This window comes from Cucurbita moschata, unplaced genomic scaffold (genome assembly GCF_002738365.1).
Source record: "Cucurbita moschata cultivar Rifu unplaced genomic scaffold, Cmos_1.0 Cmo_Scf00136, whole genome shotgun sequence".
Lineage (NCBI taxonomy): Eukaryota > Viridiplantae > Streptophyta > Magnoliopsida > Cucurbitales > Cucurbitaceae > Cucurbita > Cucurbita moschata.
The window spans coordinates 107995-127872 of record NW_019268652.1 but is presented as its reverse complement, the minus strand read 5'-3'; the positions used below and the strand labels follow the sequence as shown (position 1 = coordinate 127872).

General features: G+C 42.8%; 2 protein-coding genes and 1 long non-coding RNA gene across 3 annotated transcripts; 2 read left to right on the top strand and 1 right to left on the bottom strand.

The window, feature by feature from the left end:
* Positions 1 to 419: 419 nt before the first annotated feature.
* On the top strand, positions 420 to 865 carry LOC111440137. Its single transcript, XR_002709909.1, has 2 exons — positions 420 to 522; positions 623 to 865. It is a non-coding gene; the product is annotated as an uncharacterized LOC111440137 (long non-coding RNA).
* A 3295-nt stretch (positions 866 to 4160) lies between these two features.
* On the bottom strand, positions 4161 to 14099 carry LOC111440131. The gene is given in 5 exon segments (XM_023077463.1): positions 4161 to 4345; positions 4457 to 5825; positions 10048 to 10356; positions 10469 to 12316; positions 12377 to 14099. Coding segments are annotated over 5 exon segments (5412 nt in total). The 3' UTR covers positions 4161 to 4182.
* Positions 14100 to 18511: 4412 nt separating this feature from the next.
* Positions 18512 to 18981, top strand: LOC111440138 (defensin-like protein 2). Its single transcript, XM_023077467.1, has 2 exons — positions 18512 to 18578; positions 18679 to 18981. Exons 1-2 carry the CDS (start codon positions 18515 to 18517, stop codon positions 18855 to 18857), a joined length of 243 nt encoding a protein of 80 aa, XP_022933235.1. The 5' UTR covers positions 18512 to 18514; the 3' UTR covers positions 18858 to 18981.
* The last annotated feature ends 897 nt before the right edge of the window (positions 18982 to 19878 follow it).

Genomic DNA, 19878 nt, shown 5'->3' with positions numbered 1-19878 from the left:
AAACGCTAGAAAACTTAAGCTTTCAAGTTGAAGATTTTATAAACCGGGCTATACTACATGCTAATCGTTGCGGTTATCATCTTAAATTTTTCGCATAGGAAAAGAGGTATAGCAATAGTACACCTAAATTCCTACCTTTACGGATTATGAAAGATAATTAATACAAATAAGGTTGGGCTCATGCTTTAAATTTGTATTTAAGAAATAGGTTACTTTTAATAATAGTATAATTTACGTCCATCAATCAATGTTAACCGCATGACTAGACAAGAATAAAATAAAACAACTTCCTTTTAAATCAAGAACGGCCAGCATAGACGTTACAAAACGTGATTATTCTTTCCTTGAAATCGCAAGGAAATAAAGAAGACGTTACAAAGATGAGGCGTTTCACGGATATAAAATGGGGAACGGATACCCAAGCATTCCATTGTAGCAAGGAATAAGAGAAGAAAAGAATGGCGGGACAAAGCTTGAGAAATCTCAAAATTGTGGTGTTCATCTTCCTAGCCCTTACTTCTGGTACTTGATCCTTCCTGCTTCTCCATATTGATTTAGATTGACAGATAGTATTGAAAAGTAGGTTTTTGTTTGTATGAATAAGTTCGTGTTACTGTTGCAGGATGGATGGTGGCTCAGACGGAGGGGCGGACATGCTATAAACACAGCGATGCGTTTATAGGACCGTGCATTGAAGAAACATGTGCTGAACTTTGCATTTCTTTTGAGAAGTGGGATGGCGGATTTTGCTCGGGTGATAAATGCACTTGTTCGAAGCAATGTGCTGAGTCCACGCTTTAATGGGTTTGTAATTCACCACAGTTGTTGCTATCTGAATGTAATAAGCGACTCCAATTCTACTAAATTGCACAACATGTTTACTCATCCAAGCTTCTTTCTTCCTTCTTCCTTTTTATAATTTTTATCTCAACTCGCAAGTTCAAATTTATAGGATCACAAGCTTCGTTAGTTGCATAAATTGATGCAATCATGTTCAAAGCTTCCTGATTCCTTATTCATTCTTCGTTCTTCCATTGAACTATGCATTATCATATTGATTAGACTAACTAAACAACACAACTATTTTTTTAAATACCATTTCTTAATCATTTAATAATTTTTAGAAAATAAAAAAAAGAACGGTTTACACTCATCTCATATTTGTTTCTTTCACGGGATCTCTCCACAAATTGGGAACTCAACCGTTTTAAAATTTAGAACTTCACTTTTTTTTGTTTTTTTTTTTCTAATATTACAATACTAAATATTCCAAAAATAAATGAAGATATTACTAGATTTAGCCAGAATTTGTGATTAATTTAAAATATATATATATTTAATTTGTAATTATTTTTTTTATTGTTTATTTTTCAACCCTCCTAATTATTTTTAACCATATATATTGAAACTAAGTTGTAAAACTTAATTAAATATTTGAAAATAAATAAATAGTTTTCTTTATGAATTAAATTTTAGTGAATAAACACGAGATTCTAACCCAACCATAAAATTTGATGTTTGAGTTCATTATTTAAGAAAAATTGTTTGGATTGAAAATTTTATAATCCGAATAATTGAGTTAAGATCCAAAAATACATAGTATTATTTAGTGTATTATTTTGTCCAACACATATCATTTTAACACAAAAAAAATAGAAGAAAATTCGATCCAACACATGTTAGTGTAATTAATCAATTCATATTATTATTTAGGGTAATATTAATAATCCTCATCAACCAATGAATAATTAACTATATGTTTGGACACTTTGGAATAACTCTCCTTATTACTTTAAAGTAATGTATATTATATGGAAATGATGATCATTGCATGTAACGACCCTGAATTTCTACGTATCTAGAGTCGCCACTAACGTCTCATGCTCATCTCTAATGCAGAATATAACTCTAAGAATGCTCATCTTTATTAGCGAAAAAATTTAAAACTTCAGAATACGTTAAAACATTAGAAAACACTGTCGGACTTGCGTGTTTCAACCATCATGTCGGAGTTCAAAATAAGATAAAACAATTACAAATTAAATAATTTAAACAAATGAAATGCAAACACCCTATCCTAGTCAAGACTAGGAGTTTTAAATATGCAACTATCCTATGCACGCGCCACAATCTCTGATAACGACGTCGCCGTCAACCGTACATGGGCGCCTTGCCTTTACCTGAAAAAGAATATGTCACACGGCGAAGAAATACTTAGTAAGTGACCCCACTATAGGGGCCATGCTAGTGCAAACACATGCAATCATGAATAGGGACCTATCTCCAATCATCTTAGGGGTGGCCTCCAGTCTCGGATAAATTGGATGTGTAGTACTTCCCTACACACGACTCACACGTGCGAGTGTGAGTCCCCAGGGCACTCGCACACCCCCTGAACCCTCTGGTCAAGCTAATCTGTAACGACGTCCGGAGGTCAGCGGAACCCCATAGTGTCATGCGCCTCATGAACACCCTCATCTGTGTGCTTTCGCATCTGTGCGCATTCGCGCTTATCATAAGGTGCGCGTCCGCATTCATCATCTCTAGGGGAAGTAGCCCTATGCTTATGAACATACAAAATGCATGAGGTCCCTCTAAATCCATCGTAATGTCTCTTCTGACACAACCCTCTAGTCTCATCTCTTTGTTACTCTAGGTAACGCATATCGTGGATATTTATATTAATATCATTTTCATGCTCTTAGGGTTGTGTCCTACGTCAATCTAACGACATGATGCAATATGGCACTCATCATCATCTAGCATGCTCAATATGGAAAACATCATCATATTAAGGTAAAAATCATGCAATCATCATGCTCATCATAATGCCACAACGTGCGTCAAACATATTAAGCGTCACTCAACAAAATATGTATAAACTGGCACATATCATCAAGCATCATACAATTTATTTAGCCTATCCTATAGTAAGGCCACTTACTTGGTTGGCCTCGGCCGAAGTACTCCCTAAATAGCTAAACGTAAGCTCCCGTTCCGTGAGAGCTGCTTCCTACTTCGCTGGGGTTTGTTTCCTATCACACCGTTCACCACTTTCTGTTAGTATTTCACAATTAATTTACCTATAATTTAATAAATGTGAAATACGGCTCTAAAACGGCCTCGGATACCTTAATCAGGGCCGAAAATAGATCCGAAAGGGTCGAAACAGTGGAAACCGGGCTGAAAACAGGTGAGCCGAGCCGAACAGCCGCTGGAGCCACCGGAGGAGCCGCCGGAGCGTCACCGGAGGGAGCCCGAGCCGTTTGCGCCGAGCCGAGCCGAGGACTGCCGCCCCGCTGTGTGACACGTGGCAGCAGCCGTCGGGCGGTAGTGTCGGGTCGAAGCGCGGGTCGCAGTCTGNCCGAGCCGAGCCGAGGACTGCCGCGCCGCTGTGTGACACGTGGCAGCAGCAGAGAAAGCCACGTCGGGCGGTAGTGTCGGGTCGAAGCGCGGGTCGCAGTCTGGTTCGGGTCGTGGTTCGGGTCGTGGGCTGTGGAAGGCTACTGGGCCAAGGCTAAACGTTGGGCCTCGGCTTTCTGGGCTGGGCCGCAAGTGTTTGGTTTGCAGGCCGGCTCAATTGGACCGTGGGTGTAGTCTAGGTTGGTTCAACTGAACTGTAGCTTCTGAGCCGGTTTGAGGTTTGGGCCGCTGTAGTTGGGCTGGGTCGAAGGCATAGGCCAAGGGAGGAACGGGCTGGCTCTCCCAGGTTCTGGGTTCGGGTTGACCCGGATCCGTGGATCTCGTCTTCCTTACCCGACTTTCCGACCTCGGTTACCGGCGACGACGCTTACGAAATAACACAAAACGCACCCTGAGTTATTGTGCTTTCGTTAGGGATCTCTCTTACGGTAGTAACAGGTCATTTGGTGTCGATTTAAGGGTGGTTTGAGGGCTCGTCGGAGAAACTGGACACTCGCCGACGTTTGTCCGAAATCTCTCTCCCTCTCTCGAAATTTTCTCTCTTTTCTCCCTTTGCAGGTGTTCTGAAGATGCTGGGCTGAGGGTGGGCGTGCTGTGGCTGTCGTTTCGCGTGGGTTCCGCGAAACTCGGCGGTCGCCGGAAAACTCGCGGGTTTTCCGGCGACTGGGTTTTTTTTTTTTTTTTCGTTTTCATTTATTTATTATATATATATATATATATTTTTTTTCTTTCTTTCCCGGGTCGTTACATTATCTACCCCTAAAAAGAACTTTCGTCCTCGAAAGTCTCAAACTCTTGTACCAACTCGGGGTATTTCTCTCTTATCTCGTCCTCACGCTCCCACATGGCTTCCTCACTGTGGTGATTCCGCCACAGTACCTTAACGAACGCAATACTCCTGTTGCGTAAGGTTTTTACCTCTCTAGCTAAGATTCTTACTGGTTTTTCCTCGTAGCTCAGATCTTCATTGAGTTGGAGTGGTTCGTAGTCTATTACGTGGATAGGATCCATAATGTACTTCCTCAGCATCGACACATGAAGTACATCATGTACTCCTGAGAGGGCTGGAGGTAAGGCTAACTTATACGCTACCGGACCAACTCGCTCTAGGATCTCGAATGGTCCAATGAATTTAGGACTTAACTTGCCCTTATGTCCGAATCTTAACACACCTTTCATAGGTGCCACCTTGAGGAATATTGGGTCCCCCACCTCAAACTCCAGGCTTTTACGCCTTACATCGGCGTAGCTTTTCTGTCTACTTTGATCGGTACGCATCCTCGCTCGAATTATCTGGACAGCCTCATTGGTGAGTCGAACCAACTCGGGTCCTACTAATTCTTTCTCTCCTACCTCGTCCCAACACAGTGGGGACCTACACCGTTTCCCGTACAGGGCCTCAAACGGTGCCATTCCAATAGTTGCTTGGAAACTGTTGTTATACGAGAATTCCATTAGGTGTAGTTTGGAATCCCAACTTTCCTTAAAATCTAGTACGCAAGCGCGTAGCATGTCCTCTAGAATTTGGTTTAAACGCTCTGTTTGTCCATCTGCTTGGGGGTGAAAGGCGGTACTAAAGTCGAGGCGGGTACCTAGTGCTTTTTGAAGTCCGCGCCAAAACGCTAACGTAAAGCGTGGATCCCGATCCGACACTATAGACACTAGGACTCCATGTAGTCTTACTATTTCTTTCACGTACAGTTGTGCCCAATTGTCAACTGTATATGTAACCTTCCCAGGTAGAAAGTGTGCCGACTTGGTCAACCTATCGACAACTACCCAAATCACTGTATAGCCCTTGGGCGTTTTGGGTAAACCTACTATGAAGTCCATCACTATGTTTTCCCACTTCCACTCCGGTATGCTTAGGGGCTGCAACAACCCCGCCGTCTTTTGTCTTGGAGCTTTCACTTCTTGACAAACTAAGCACTTGCTCACAAACCCGGCCACATCCCTCTTCATGCTCTTCCACCAAAAGTGTTGTTTTAAATCTTGGTACATCTTAGTACCTCCTGGATGCATCGCAAATGGTGAGTTGTGAGCTTCCATCAGTATTTCCTTCCTTAAATCTTCTATTGCTGGAACACATAAGCGTCCCTGATACAATAGTCCTTCATCTGATGACTTCGAGAATCCATCTACTGGACTTTTGTCTAGCTGTCCTAGGACTTTCTGTAGGTTAGGATCCTCTCGTTGGGAGGCAATAATTCTTTGCCTAAGCGTAGGTTGTACAGTGAGTCGGGCCAGCTGTGCTATGACTCCCTTGGTCGCTACAGCTATGTTGGCTCGCTCGAACTCTCTTTGTACCCTTACTTCCCTCGTAATGAGGGCCGATGAGTGGACCGTCTTCCTACTCAAGGCATCTACAACCACATTTGCTTTTCCAGGGTGGTACTGGATATCTACGTCATAATCCTTCACCAATTCTAACCACCTTCTCTGCCTCATGTTTAACTCTTTCTGGGTGAAGAAGTATTTCAAACTTTTGTGGTCCGTAAAATTTGGGTTTTCTCGGCATACAGGTAATGTCGCCAGATTTTCAGCGCGAACACTACAGCAGATGAGTGTTCTTGTGCTTACTCACATGAATCATCATTTATACTTCATCCTCCGAGCTTTCAACTTCATTGCAGGTATCATTACTTAATTCAAGATCAACTGCAACTTTTTCTTGATGGGTTTTATGCCAATCTCAACCATTCTTTTCCTCAAACTTTACATCTCTACTAGTTTCTGTAAGACTGGATCATAAAGTTTGTACGCCTGTGACTCCTCACTAACTCCGAGTAATACACACTTCAAACTTTAATCCTCAAGCTTTGTTCTTTTTTTTTGTCTGGGACATGAACATACACAGTACATCCAAAAATTCTAAAATGTGAAACTAATGGTTTATGTTCTCTCCAAGCTACTTTCGGAGTCATATGCTTCACGGTTAGAGTGGGACTTCTATTGAGAATATGAATCGTCCAGTTTGCTGCTTCCGCCTAGAAAGCTTTTTGTATCTTTTTCTCTGTCAGCATGCATCTAACCATATTCATAATTGTCATGTTTTTCCTTTCTGCCACGCCGTTTTGTTGAGGAGTATAAGCCGCTCTTGGTTGCCTTTGAATACAATTTTCATTACCAAAGCTAATGACTTCTTTGGATATGAATTCACCACCTTGATAAGTTATCGGCCCTTCATGTATATACCAGTTTCTTTTTCAACCATACTCTTGAAGTGACTTTAGTCCAACATAACTTAGATGCTCATATCGACAATGTCATGTTCTTGTGGGATCTTCTGTAATAGCATTGAATCAGGATTGTTCATTTGGTAGAGATTAAACAAATAGAGCAAACATAATATTTCATGTCATTCAAGTCTCTGCAGTTGGCCCTATGTCAGGCTTCATCCTCCTTTTTGTATAAGAATTGCAAGACATTTTTTTTTGGCAGCTGTCCGATGCTCAACAAGTTGTCTTTCAAGTTTGGTACATTAAATACCTCGGTGATTATTTGCATAATCTCATTTACTTTAAACATTACATTTTCTTTTTCCGTCACAATTGTAACGACCCGAAATTTTCTACTTAATTTAAGATCGCTACTTTGTACATACCATAACATTGAATGTTGAAGACTTCATTTAAATTTCATAAAACATAACCTTTATCTTAAAACACACCCATGGACTTACGTGTTTTGAAAACATCTTTAAAACGACACAACAAAAGACCCGAAATAAAATAAATAAGCGTTTAAGTTTAAAACATTCTATTCTAGCCTGAGTCTAAGAAAATAAATACCACTATTCTATGCATGTGTCATGGTCTCGAGTTGTGATGTCGTCGTCAGCCGTACAGGAATACGTTGCCTTAACCTGAAAAATGTTGTAACGACCCTAACATTTTACCTATCTAATCTATGGTCATTACTATACTTTGAAATGCGGATATACATTTAATCGGCCCTGTTCATTAACGCGACTCGCACTCGCCTTTTATTACCTTAGAGAAATATGGTTACAAGGGAAAAAGAGAAAATTGAAAGAAAGGAAAAGAAACAGAAACCAAAACTGCATATTTTATTCTACCCTAAGGTTTATTATGCAAATACATTTCATCCTATACTAACCTATATTAATGATGCAACCAAATTCGACCTAGACTACGAAATGGGAAAAGAACAACCAACTACCCTATGCATGTGCCACGATCCTGGGGGGTACGATGCCGTCGTCGTTGTCACATGGGTGCGTTGCCCTTATCTGCAAAAGTAAAGTAGCACGAGGCTTGAGTATTTCTAGAATACTCAGTAAGTGACCCCCTATCGGGGTTATGCGACAAACACATGCAATTAAATGATAGGACCTATCGTTTCGTTTCGTTTCGTTTCGTTTTCCCTACGGTGTAATCCTAACAGGTAATCGTGGACATGTACCATATACTCTACACGCAGCCCATATGTGCGAGTATGGGCTCACCAGCTAGTTCGCACACCGCTGGGCCACTGTCCCTAGCCGATGGGCATGCTCTGGGGGCCCACCGGGACCCGTTAAAACTAAAACCGTCACGGCAGCGCTATGCAGGACATAACGATCGTGGTCCTGCCATTTGGATGTACGCGTCCGTACCCTCGTGATGGGATAGGGGTATCCCCCCAAATGCATGATCAGACAATATGCATGAGGTCCCACTAGTCCTACAGTCATCATTTAATGAACATAACCCCGTGTCACGTTTTCATGCTTACATGTCATTCTCATTCTCATTTTGTTACATATCATATATATTCCTAGCGGGGTTATGTATCATGCAATTCAACGTATTTCATGTCATTCAATTCATTCAGTTACATTTCAATACTCATACAACAAGCCATAATCATACAAGGGTCACACATCGTCACATGCATTCATATCACATCAACTAAGCAGCATAAACAACATACATTCACGTTCACATGATTTCGTACTTAAGCACATTAAGCTAGCATACAATTTAATGGCACGTGCATAACCACGGACACGTGCCAACATACAGCAATTAACGCGTAACCTACAACGGGTGAGCCACTTACTTGGTAGGCCCTAGCCGAAGTACTCCCTAGAATATAACATAAGCTCCTAGCTCCTCGTGGACGTTCTACACTTCAGTTGGTGGTTGGTTCCTATTGGTTCATGAGTCACTTTCGTTAGTATTTCACAAATAAGAATAAATTCCCAACTGGAATTTTTGAAATACGACCTTAAAATGTTCCCTTTTACCTTAAACAGGGCCGAAACTAGGTCTGGGAGGGTCGGAACGATGTCAAACCGGCTGGAAACAGGTTTCCCGAGCCTAATAAGCCGCCAGAGCCGCCGAGCCACCACCGAGCCGATGAAGCCACCTGAGCCGAGAGTAGCCGCGCTGCAGACGTGACACGTGGCACAATCCGAGAGTGACATGTGTGCAGGCATTTCGGGTCGAGGCGCGGGTTAACAGGCCGCTCGCGGGTCTCGGACCGAACGTAGGTGACGGGCCGCGCGGTGATGGGCCGGCTCGCGGGTTGATGGGCCGGCTCGTGATTGAAGGTCGGGTGTTTGGGCTGCGGGTAACGTGGGTTCTGGGCTGACCGAAGGTACGGGGTTCGGTTCGGGTTTTTGGATCCAGATCGCGGGTCGAACTTCGTCCTCTTCGCCCGACTGCCTGCGCGATTTTTCGGCGGTCCCTCTCTCTCTTCGACAACGTCGTCCCGACGTCCTTTTTCCCTCTTTTTTTCCCCATTCCCGAGCTTATCCTTCACCCTAACCCCATTTTTTGGTACCGATTTCGTTGGTAAGGGCTTCGCACTCCCGGATCTGGAGAAGCTCGGAAGTTCGCCGTTCCGTCTTCCTTGCCGACGGTGTTCAGCGTACGGGATTCGCGTAAAACCTACTCCTGATGTGTGTAAAGGGTTCTGGGATTACTTTTGTGGTGTGAAATGGGGGTTTTCGACGTCGATTCGTACGATTCGGCTTCGCCGAAGTTCCGTCGGTTTTCTGTTCTCTCTCCTTTTTCCTTACCGTTTTCGTTTCTTTGCAAGTTCTTTCAGAGTGGCTGATGGTCGGGGACGCGATTTTGAGGCATCCCAGCCCTCGGCCGCCCTTTGTGGGTCGTGTGTGAGCGAAAACTCCGGCGTTCGCCGGAGTTTTCGGCTCTGCCGACGACCATCATTTTTTTTTTCAGTTCCGATACATTACCTATCCCTAAAAGGGACTTTCGTCCTCGAAAGCCTCGAACTCGTGGATCAACTCGGTATATTTTTCCTTTATTTCCTCCTCTCATTCCCACGTAGCTTCCTCGACTTGGTGGTTACGCCACAATACCTTAACGAAACCTATACTCCTATTACGTAAGGCTTTCACCTCTCGGGCTTGAATTTTAATCGATTTCTCCTGGTAACTTAAATTTTCCTCAATTTCAAGAGGTTTGTAGTCTATTACGTGCGTCGGGTCTGGAATATATTTCCTTAACATGGACACATGAAATACATCATGTACGCTTGAAAGTGAAGGTGGTAAAGCTAGTTTGTAAGCTACCGGACCTACTCTTTCTAAAATTTCGAACGGTCCAATGAATCGGGGGCTGAGCTTCCCCTTGCGTTCGAATCTTAGAATACCTTTCATGGGGGCTAATTTTAGGAACACTGGGTCCCCCTCTTCAAACTCTAAATTCCTACGCCTAACGTCGGCGTAGCTCTTTTGCCTACTCTGCGTGGTACGCATTCTTACTCGGATTTTCTGGATTGCTTCGTTGGTGACATGGACCAGCTCGGGTCCTATCAATTCTCGTTCTCCTACTTCGTCCCAACACAATGGGGATCTACATCGTTTTCCATACAACGCCTCAAAGGGTGCCATTCCGATGGTTGCTTGGAAGCTGTTATTGTAAGAGAATTCCATTAAGTGTAGTTTGGTGTCCCAACTCCCTGTGAAATCCATAACGCATGCCCGAAGCATGTCTTCCAGAATTTGGTTTTAATCGTTCTGTTTGGCCATCTGTTTGTGGGTGGAAGGCGGTGCTAAAGTCGAGGCGGGTACCCATCGCTCTTTGGAGACAGCGCCAAAAGGCCGACATAAAACGTGGGTCCCGATCCGACACAATTGACACTGGTACTCCATGCAACCTCACAATTTCTTTAACATACAGTTGTGCCCAATTGTCTACTGTATATGTTGCCTTACCCAGTAGGAAGTGAGCCGACTTTGTCAGGCGATCCACGACCACCCAGATTACCGTATAGCCCTTTAATGTTTTGGGTAAGCCTACTATGAAATCCATGGCAATGTTTTCCCATTTCCATTCTGGTATACTTAGAGGTTGTAGTAGCCCGGCGGTTTTTTGCCTAGGGGCTTTTACTTGTTGGCACACTAGACACTTACTCACGTACTCCGCGATATCCTTCTTCATACTTCGCCACCAGAAGTGTTTTTTCAAGTCTTGATACATCTTTGTTCCACCTGGATGTATCGAGAAGGCTGAGTTGTGTGCCTCCGTTAGGATTTCATTCTTTATTCCGCTCAGGGGTGGGACACATAAACGCCCTTGGCATAATAATCCGTCATCTGTTGATTTAGTGAATCCGTCCACTGGGCCAACTTCCAATTGGTCTAGGATTTTACTTAGGCTTGGATCCTCACGTTGTGAGTCTATGATTCTTTGTCTGAGCGTGGGGCGCACTGTCATTCGGGCTAATTGGGCGGCAACTTCTTTGGTTACCACCACGATATCAGCCTGTTCGAAATCAGTTCGCCCTCGTGGCTCTCTGGTGATGAGGGCCGACGAGTGTACTACTTTTCGACTCAGTGCATCAGCGACTACGTTTGCTTTTCCAGGGTGGTACTGGATGTCTATGTCATAATCTTTTACCAGCTCTAACCATCTACGTTGCCGCATGTTCAATTCTTTTTGGGTGAACAAATATTTTAGGCTTTTGTGGTCCGTGTAGATCTGGGTCTTTTCGCCATACGGGTAGTGTCGCCAAATTTTTAACGCGAACACTACTGCTGCCAGCTCTAAATCATGTGTAGGATAGTTTTTCTCGTAATCTTTTAGTTGGTGTGACGCATACGCAACAACCTTGCCATGTTGCATCAGTACACAACCTAATCCCTTTTTGGATGCGTCACTATAAATCGCGTATCCCACAGAACTTTCTGGAACAGTGAGCACTGGGGCGGATACTAGTCGTTGTTTTAGTTCTTGAAAGCTGACCTCACAAGTATCGTCCCAAACAAAAGGTACACCTTTTTTGGTTAATTGGGTGAGAGGCGTGGCTATTCTAGCGAAGTCCTAGACAAACCTTCGATAATAACCCACCAATCCCAAGAAACTTCGTATCTCGGTGACCGTTGTTGGGCGTTTCCGTTTCGTGACCGCCTCTATCTTATTGGGATCTACGAAGATTCCGTCTTTAGACACTATGTGCCCCAGAAACGAAACCTGTCATATCCAAAATTCACACTTGGTGAAATTGGCATACAGCTTGTTCTCTCTTAGGATAGTTAAGGCTTTACGAAGGTGTTCTTGGTGTTTTAGGTCCGTTTTCGAGTATATCAGGATATCGTCTATGAACACGATCACAAACAAGTCTAGGCACTCCTTAAATACTCGGTTCATTAGTTCCATAAATACCGCTGGGGCATTGGTGAGACCAAAAGACATCACCACAAACTCGTAGTGGCCATATCTGGTTCGAAAGGCTGTTTTCGGTATGTCTTCATTTTTAATCTTAATTTGATGGTATCCTGATCGAAGATCTATTTTAGAAAACACTGTCGCCCCACGTAGTTGATCAAATAGGTCCTCAATACGGGGTAATGGGTATTTGTTCTTTACCGTCCTCTTGTTTAATTCCCTATAACCAATGCATAAACGCATTGAGTCGTCTTTCTTTTTAACAAACAACACTGGCGCACCCCAAGGGGACACGCTAGGTCGAATGAAGCCCTTATCTAGTAGGTCTTGCAGTTGTGTTTTAAGCTCTTTTAGTTCTGCTGGTGCCATGCGGTACGGGGCCTTAGAGATGGGTCCCGTTCCTAGTTCTAGATCTATTCCAAAGTCTACCTCTCGCGATGGAGGAATTCCCGGGAGGTCCTCCGGAAAGACATCCATAAATTCATTTACTACTGGTATTGTATCTATGGGTTTTTCCTTTCCTTTTGTATTTACTGCATAGGCTAGAAACGCCCACCCCCCTTGTTGTATCAGGCGCCTCGCTTTCATCATCGATATTATTTTTGGGGTGGTACCTGTGGAGGTTCCTTTAAACTTAAAGGTAAGTCCGTTAGGAGGTGTGAATATCACCTCCTTCTTATGGCAGTCTATGGTAGCAAAGTTTTCTGCTAACCAGTCCATTCCTAGTATGACGTCAAAATCCGTCATATCCACTACCTTTAAGTCTACGTGGATGGTTTGTCCAGCTATTACCACTTGTCCGTCCCTTACTCTATCTTTCGTAACTAGGTCTACCCCTGCCGGGGTACCGACCGACAACGCATGCATTAAGGGTTCTATTACGAACCCTGCTTGTTTAATAAATGGTGAAGCAACAAAGGAATGGGTAGAACCAGAATCAAACAATGTCAACGCAAAGTGTCCTAGTATAGAAAGCGTACCTGTCACCACGGTGCCAGATGTTCCCGCCTCATTACTGGTCGTTACATATGCCTTGGTCTGTGGACTGGTTTGTAAGGTGGGCTCTCGGATGACCGGTCCTCTAAGGGGTTCCCTTGGAATTCCCGGGCTCTTTGTAGGGCAAGTTCTGGCCACATGACCTGCATGACCACAGATATAACACATACCTGAGCCCGCCAAACATCTCCCAACATGTTGCTTTCCACAGTTACGGCACAGGGGCTTCTCCATTGCTAGGTATCGGCCTATTGGAGGTGGAGCAGGTGGCCTACTCTGATATCGAGGCCTTTGGGACGGTGGTTGGAATTCTATGGTATCGACCTCGACAGGGCGTTTCCTCCCTATGGCGACTGTTGGCTCTGTTTTCTTTTCCTCTGGGGGTTCCTCTAGGGCCTTGGCCGTCCTTAGGGCCTCTTCATAGGTCTTTGGGTTAAAGGCCTCTAACATGCGGCGGGTTTTCGGATTCAATCCTAACACAAATTTTTCTGTCTGTTTCTCTTCAGTGTCGGCTAAAGACGGTGCAAATCTTCTTAATCTCATGAAGTCCTGATCATACTGATCCACCGTGCGATCACCTTGGGTTAAGAGGTTAAACTCTTGCTGTTTCTTTATACGAATTTCCTTTGGATAATAGTATTTTAGAAAGGCTTCCTTAAAGGTCTCCCATGTTGTAATTCCCCCACCCGGGTTGATGCTCTGTTTATTATCCGACCACCACACTTCTGCATCCTTTTGTAACACATATGTGGCACATGTCACCTTATGTTCATCAGGGCATCTCATTGATTCAAAGGTCGTTTCCATGTTTGCGATCCACATCTGAGCCGCTGTGGGATCTTCCTTTGAACCGACAAAAGGACGGGGGTTATACCGCCTGAAATCCTTTAACCAATTCGCGCCCCTATCCGGGTGCGGGTTGTTCACCGGTGGGATAGCTACCGCATCCACCGGTTGCGGGGCCACCGCGTTGGCTGGTTGCGTGGCCACATAGTTGGCTGGTTGCGTGGCCATCGCATTGGCTGGTTGTGTGGCCATTGCCGCGACTTGTTGTGTAGCCAACAACGTGGCCTGTTGTGTGTCTAGCATAGTTTGCATTGTTTTTTGGAGGGATTCAAACATTAACCTTGTGGCGGGGTCTAACCCGGCCTGTGGTGCAGCTTGAGGGGGTGGTGCGTATTCAGGAGGGGGTACTGCTTGTGGGGGAGGTGCATATTCAGGGGGTGGTACGGTTTGGGGGGAAGGTGCGTATTCAGGAGGTGGTACAAACGCATATGGGCCGGTAGTCGACCCCTCTTAGGAAGAGCTTCTATCGGCGTCTCCTCTTCCTCCTCTCCTAACGAGAGGTCGTCCTCTTCCTCTCCTATCTCTTCTACGTCCTCTGTGCGGCATGGTTCTAGAAACCAAGAAAAGGATTCTAGCTAAGTTTATGATTTACAACATTCCCTACATCCTACCATATAATTCATATGTATACATATATATAAAAGAAAAACATAAATATCATACCATAAAGACATGCATTACATCAAATCACATCCACATCAGATAACATCAACATTTTTTTTTCATACAGTAACATATCATGCATCATTTAAACCCAACCACATTAAATATATCACACATGTCATATATTCCTCATTCTACATAAGGTGTACCTGGCAACGACGGAGCATCGGTAATTAGACCGTGGAACATGCCAAGCCTACTCTGTAGGCTAGTCTACAAGATCTATAACCTAAAGCTCTGATACCAACTGTAACGACCCTAACATTTTACCTGTCTAATCTAAGGTCATTACTATACTTTGAAATGCGGATATACATTTAATCGGCCCTGTTCATTAACGCGACTCGCACTCGCCTTTTATTACCTTAGAGAAATATGGTTACAAGGGAAAAAGAGAAAATTGAAAGAAAGGAAAAGAAACAGAAACCAAAACTGCATATTTTATTCTACCCTAAGGTTTATTATGCAAATACATTTCATCCTATACTAACCTATATTAATGATGCAACCAAATTCGACCTAGACTACGAAATGGGAAAAGAACAACCAACTACCCTATGCATGTGCCACGATCCTGGGGGATACGATGCCGTCGTCGTTGTCACATGGGTGCCTTGCCCTTATCTACAAAAGTAAAGTAGCACGAGGCTTGAGTATTTCTAGAATACTCAGTAAGTGACCCCCTATCGGGGTTATGCGACAAACACATGCAATGAAATGATGGGACCTATCGTTACGTTTCGTTTTCCCTACGGTGTAATCCTAACAGGTAATCGTGGACATGTACCATATACTCTACACGCCGTTTCGTTTTCCCTACGGTGTAATCCTAACAGGTAATCGTGGACATGTACCATATACTCTACACGCAGCCCATATGTGCGAGTATTGTAATCCTAACAGGTAATCGTGGACATGTACCATATACTCTACACGCAGCCCATATGTGCGAGTATGGGCTCACCAGCTAGTTCGCACACCGCTGGGCCACTGTCCCTAGCCGATGGGCATGCTCTAGGGGCCCACCGGGACCCGTTAAAACTAAAACCGTCACGGCAGCGCTATGCAGGACATAACGATCGTGGTCCTGCCATTTGGATGTACGCGTCCGTACCCTCGTGATGGGATAGGGGTATCCCCCCAAATGCATGATCAGACAATATGCATGAGGTCCCACTAGTCCTACAGTCATCATTTAATGAACATAACCCCGTGTCACGTTTTCATGCTTACATGTCATTCTCATTCTCATTTTGTTACATATCATATATATTCCTAGCGGGGTTATGTATCATGCAATTCAACGTATTTCATGTCATACAATTCATTCAGTTACATTTCAATACTCATACAACAAGCCATAATCATACAAGGGTCACACATCGTCACATGCATTCATATCACATCAACTAAGCAGCATAAACAACATACATTCACGTTCACATGATTTCGTACTTAAGCACATTAAGCTAGCATACAATTTAATGGCACGTGCATAACCACGGACACGTGCCAACATACAGCAATTAACGCGTAACCTACAACGGCTGAGCCACTTACTTGGTAGACCCTAGCCGAAGTACTCCCTAGAATATAACGTAAGCTCCTAGCTCCTCGTGGACGTTCTACGCTTCCGTTGGTGGTTGGTTCCTATTGGTTCATGAGTCACTTTCGTTAGTATTTCACAAATAAGAATAAATTCCCAACTGGAATTTGTGAAATACGACCTTAAAATGTTCCCTTTTACCTTAAACAGGGCCGAAACTAGGTCCGGGAGGGTCGGAACGGTGTCAAACCGGCTGGAAATAGGTTTCCCGAGCCCAATAAGCCGCCGGAGCCGTCGAGCCACCACCGAGCCGATGAAGCCGCCTGAGCCGAGAGTAGCCGCGCTGCAGACGTGACACGTGGCACAATCCGAGAGCGACATGTGTGCAGGCGTTTCGGGTCGAGGCGCGGGTTAACGGGCCGCTCGCGGGTCTCGGACCGAACGCAGGTGACGGGCCGCGCGGTGATGGGCCAGCTCGCGGGTGACGGGCCGCGGGTTGATGGGCCGGCTCACGATTGAAGGTCGGGTGTTTGGGTTGCGGGTAACGTGGGTTCTGGGCTGACCGAAGGTACGGGGTTTGGTTCGGGTTTCCAGATCCAGATCGCGGGTCGAACTTCGTCCTCTTCGCCCAACTGTCTGCACAATTTTCCGGCGGTCCCTCTCTCTCTTCGACAACGTCGTCCCGACGTCCTTTTTCCCTCTTTTTTTCCCCGTTCCCGAGCTTATCCTTCACCCTAACCCCATTTTTTGGTATCGATTTCGTTGGTAAGGGCCTCGCACTCTCGGATCTGGAGAAGCTCGGAAGTCCGCCGTTCCGTCTTCCTTGCCGACGGTGTTCAGCGTACGGGATTCGCGTAAAACCTACTCCTGATGTGTGTAAAGGGTTCTGGGATTACTTTTGTGGTGTCAAATGGGGGTTTTCGACGTCGATTCGTACGATTCGGCTTCGCCGAAGTTCCATCGGTTTTCTGTTCTCTCTCCTTTTTCCTTACCGTTTTCGTTTCTTTGCAAGTTCTTTCACGGTGGCTGAAGGTCGGGGACGCGATTTTGAGGCATCCCAGCCCTCGGCTGCCCTTTGTGGGTCGTGTGTGAGCGAAAACTCCGACGTTCGCCGGAGTTTTCAGCTCTGCCGACGACCATCATTTTTTTTTCCGGTTCCGTTACAAATGTTGTAGCACATGGCTTGAGTATTTAAAGAAATACTCAGCAAGTGACCCCACTATTGGGGTTAAATGCAACAATCACATGCAATGAAATGACAGGACCTATCTTTCGTTTCGTTTCGCTTTTCCTTCGGTGCTGTCCTAACGGGTAATTTTGAACGTGTACCATATACTCTACACACAGTCAATACGTGCGAGTATGGGCTCACCAGCTAGTTCGCTCACCGCTGGGCCACCTTCCTTATCCGGTGGGCATACTCTAGGAGCCCCTTAGGTCGGACACCCGCTAGAACTAGTAACCGTCACTCGTATATTTTTATATTTTAAGCAAAAATGAATATTTTAAAACTAAAACTAAATTTAGCTTGGTTTAGTTCGACTAATATTCATAAATCAATTCAATTTATGATTTATTTTAACTCAACCCAATTCCAATAATTTTATAATCCAATCCAAACATACAAATGTTAGATTTTTCATGTCGTCAAATTTTTTTGAATACAGTTAAAAAATAATTGACATAATAAAAAAAACTAATTAAAATATTTAGATATTTGTATAATTGAGACTAAAATATTAAAAAATAAAAATGTGGAAAGAAGGTTATTATAAATTAATACGACAAGGAAACAGGCCATGTTCTAAATCCAAATCATCAAATTTATTTTTGATATCTGCAATCTTTATGATTTCAATGCACCGAAGATATCAACATACTGAATTTCACACCCACGAATTAAACAGTAATCTTTAACCATCACAAAAACCATAATTAAACGCTATAAAACTTAAGCTTTCCAGTTGAAGATTTTATAAACCGGGCTATACTACATGCTAATCGTTGCGCTTATCATCTTAAATTTCTCGCATAGGAAAAGAGGTATAGCAATAGTACACCTAAATTCCTACCTTTTATACAGATTATGAAAGATAATTAATACAAATAAGGTTGGGCTCATGCTTTAAATTTGTATTTAAGAAATAGGTTACTTTTAATAATAGTATAATTTACGTCCATCAATCAATGTTAACCGCATGACTAGACAAGAATAAAATAAAACAACTTCCTTTTAAATCAAGAACGGCCAGCATAGACGTTACAAAACGTGATTATTCTTTCCTTGAAATCGCAAGGAAATAAAGAAGACGTTACAAAGATGAGGCGTTTCACGGATATAAAATGGGGAACTGATACCCAAGCATTCCATTGTAGCAAGGAATAAGATAAGAAAAGAATGGCGGGACAAAGCTTGAGAAATCTCAAAATTGTGGTGTTCATCTTCCTAGCCCTTACTTCTGGTACTTGATCCTTCCTGCTTCTCCATATCGATTTAGATTAACAGATAGTATTCAAAAGAAGGTTTTTGTTTGTATGAATAAGTTTGTGTTACTGTTGCAGGATGGATGGTGGCTCAGACGGAGGGGCGGACATGCTATAAACACAGCGATGCGTTTATAGGACCGTGCATTGAAGAAACATGTGCTGAACTTTGCATTTCTTTTGAGAAGTGGGATGGCGGATTTTGCTCGGGTGATAAATGCACTTGTTCGAAGCAATGTGCTGAGTCCACGCTTTAATGGGTTTGTAATTCACCGCAGTTGTTGCTATCTGAATGTAATAAGCGACTCCAATTCTACTGAATTGCACAACATGTTTACTCATCCAAGCTTCTTTCTTCCTTCTTCCTTTTTATAATTTTTATCTCAACTCGCAAGTTCAAATTTATAGGATCACAAGCTTCGTTAGTTGCGTAAATTGATGCAATCAAGTTCAAAGCTTCCTGATTCCTTATTCCTTCTTCGTTCTTCCATTGAACTATGCATTATCATATTGATCAGACTAACTAAACAACACAACTATTTTTTTAAATACCATTTCTTAATCATTTAGTTCTTAAAGAAATCATTTAATAAATTTTAGAAAAGAAAATTACACTCATCTCATATTTGTTTCTTTCACCGGATCTCTCCACAAATTGGGAACTCAACCGTTTTAAAATTTAGAACTTCACTTTTTTTTTTCTAATATTACAATACTAAATATTCCAAAAATAAATGAAGATATTACTAGATTTAGCCAGAATTTGTGATTAATTTAAAATATATATATATTTAATTTGTAATTTTTTTTTTTTATTGTTTATTTTTCAACCCTCCTAATTATTTTTAACCATATATATGGAAACTAAGTTGTAAAACTTAATTAAATATTTGAAAATAAATAAATAGTTTTCTTTATGAATTAAATTTTAGTGAATAAACAAGAGATTCTAACCCAACCATAAAATTTGATGTTTGAGTTCATTATTTAAGAAAAATTGTTTGGATTGAAAATTTTATAATCCGATAATTGAGTTAAGATCCAAAAATACATAGTATTATTTTGTCCAACACATATCATTTTAACACAAAAAAAATAGAAGAAAATTCGATCCAACACATGTTAGTGTAATTAATCAATTCATATTATTATTTAGGGTAATATTAATAATCCTCATCAACCAATGAATAATTAACTATATGTTTGGACACTTTGGAATAACTCTCCTTATTACTTTAAAGTAATGTATATTATATGGAAATGATGATCATTGCATGT

Excerpts from the sequence above, each read along its gene's own strand:
- LOC111440138 (XM_023077467.1), top strand. The coding sequence starts at position 18,515 with ATGGCGGGACAAAGCTTGAGAAATCTCAAAATTGTGGTGTTCATCTTC. Across the intron at positions 18,579-18,678 it reads CTTCCTAGCCCTTACTTCTG|GATGGATGGTGGCTCAGACG; the intron begins GTACTTGATCCT and ends TTACTGTTGCAG.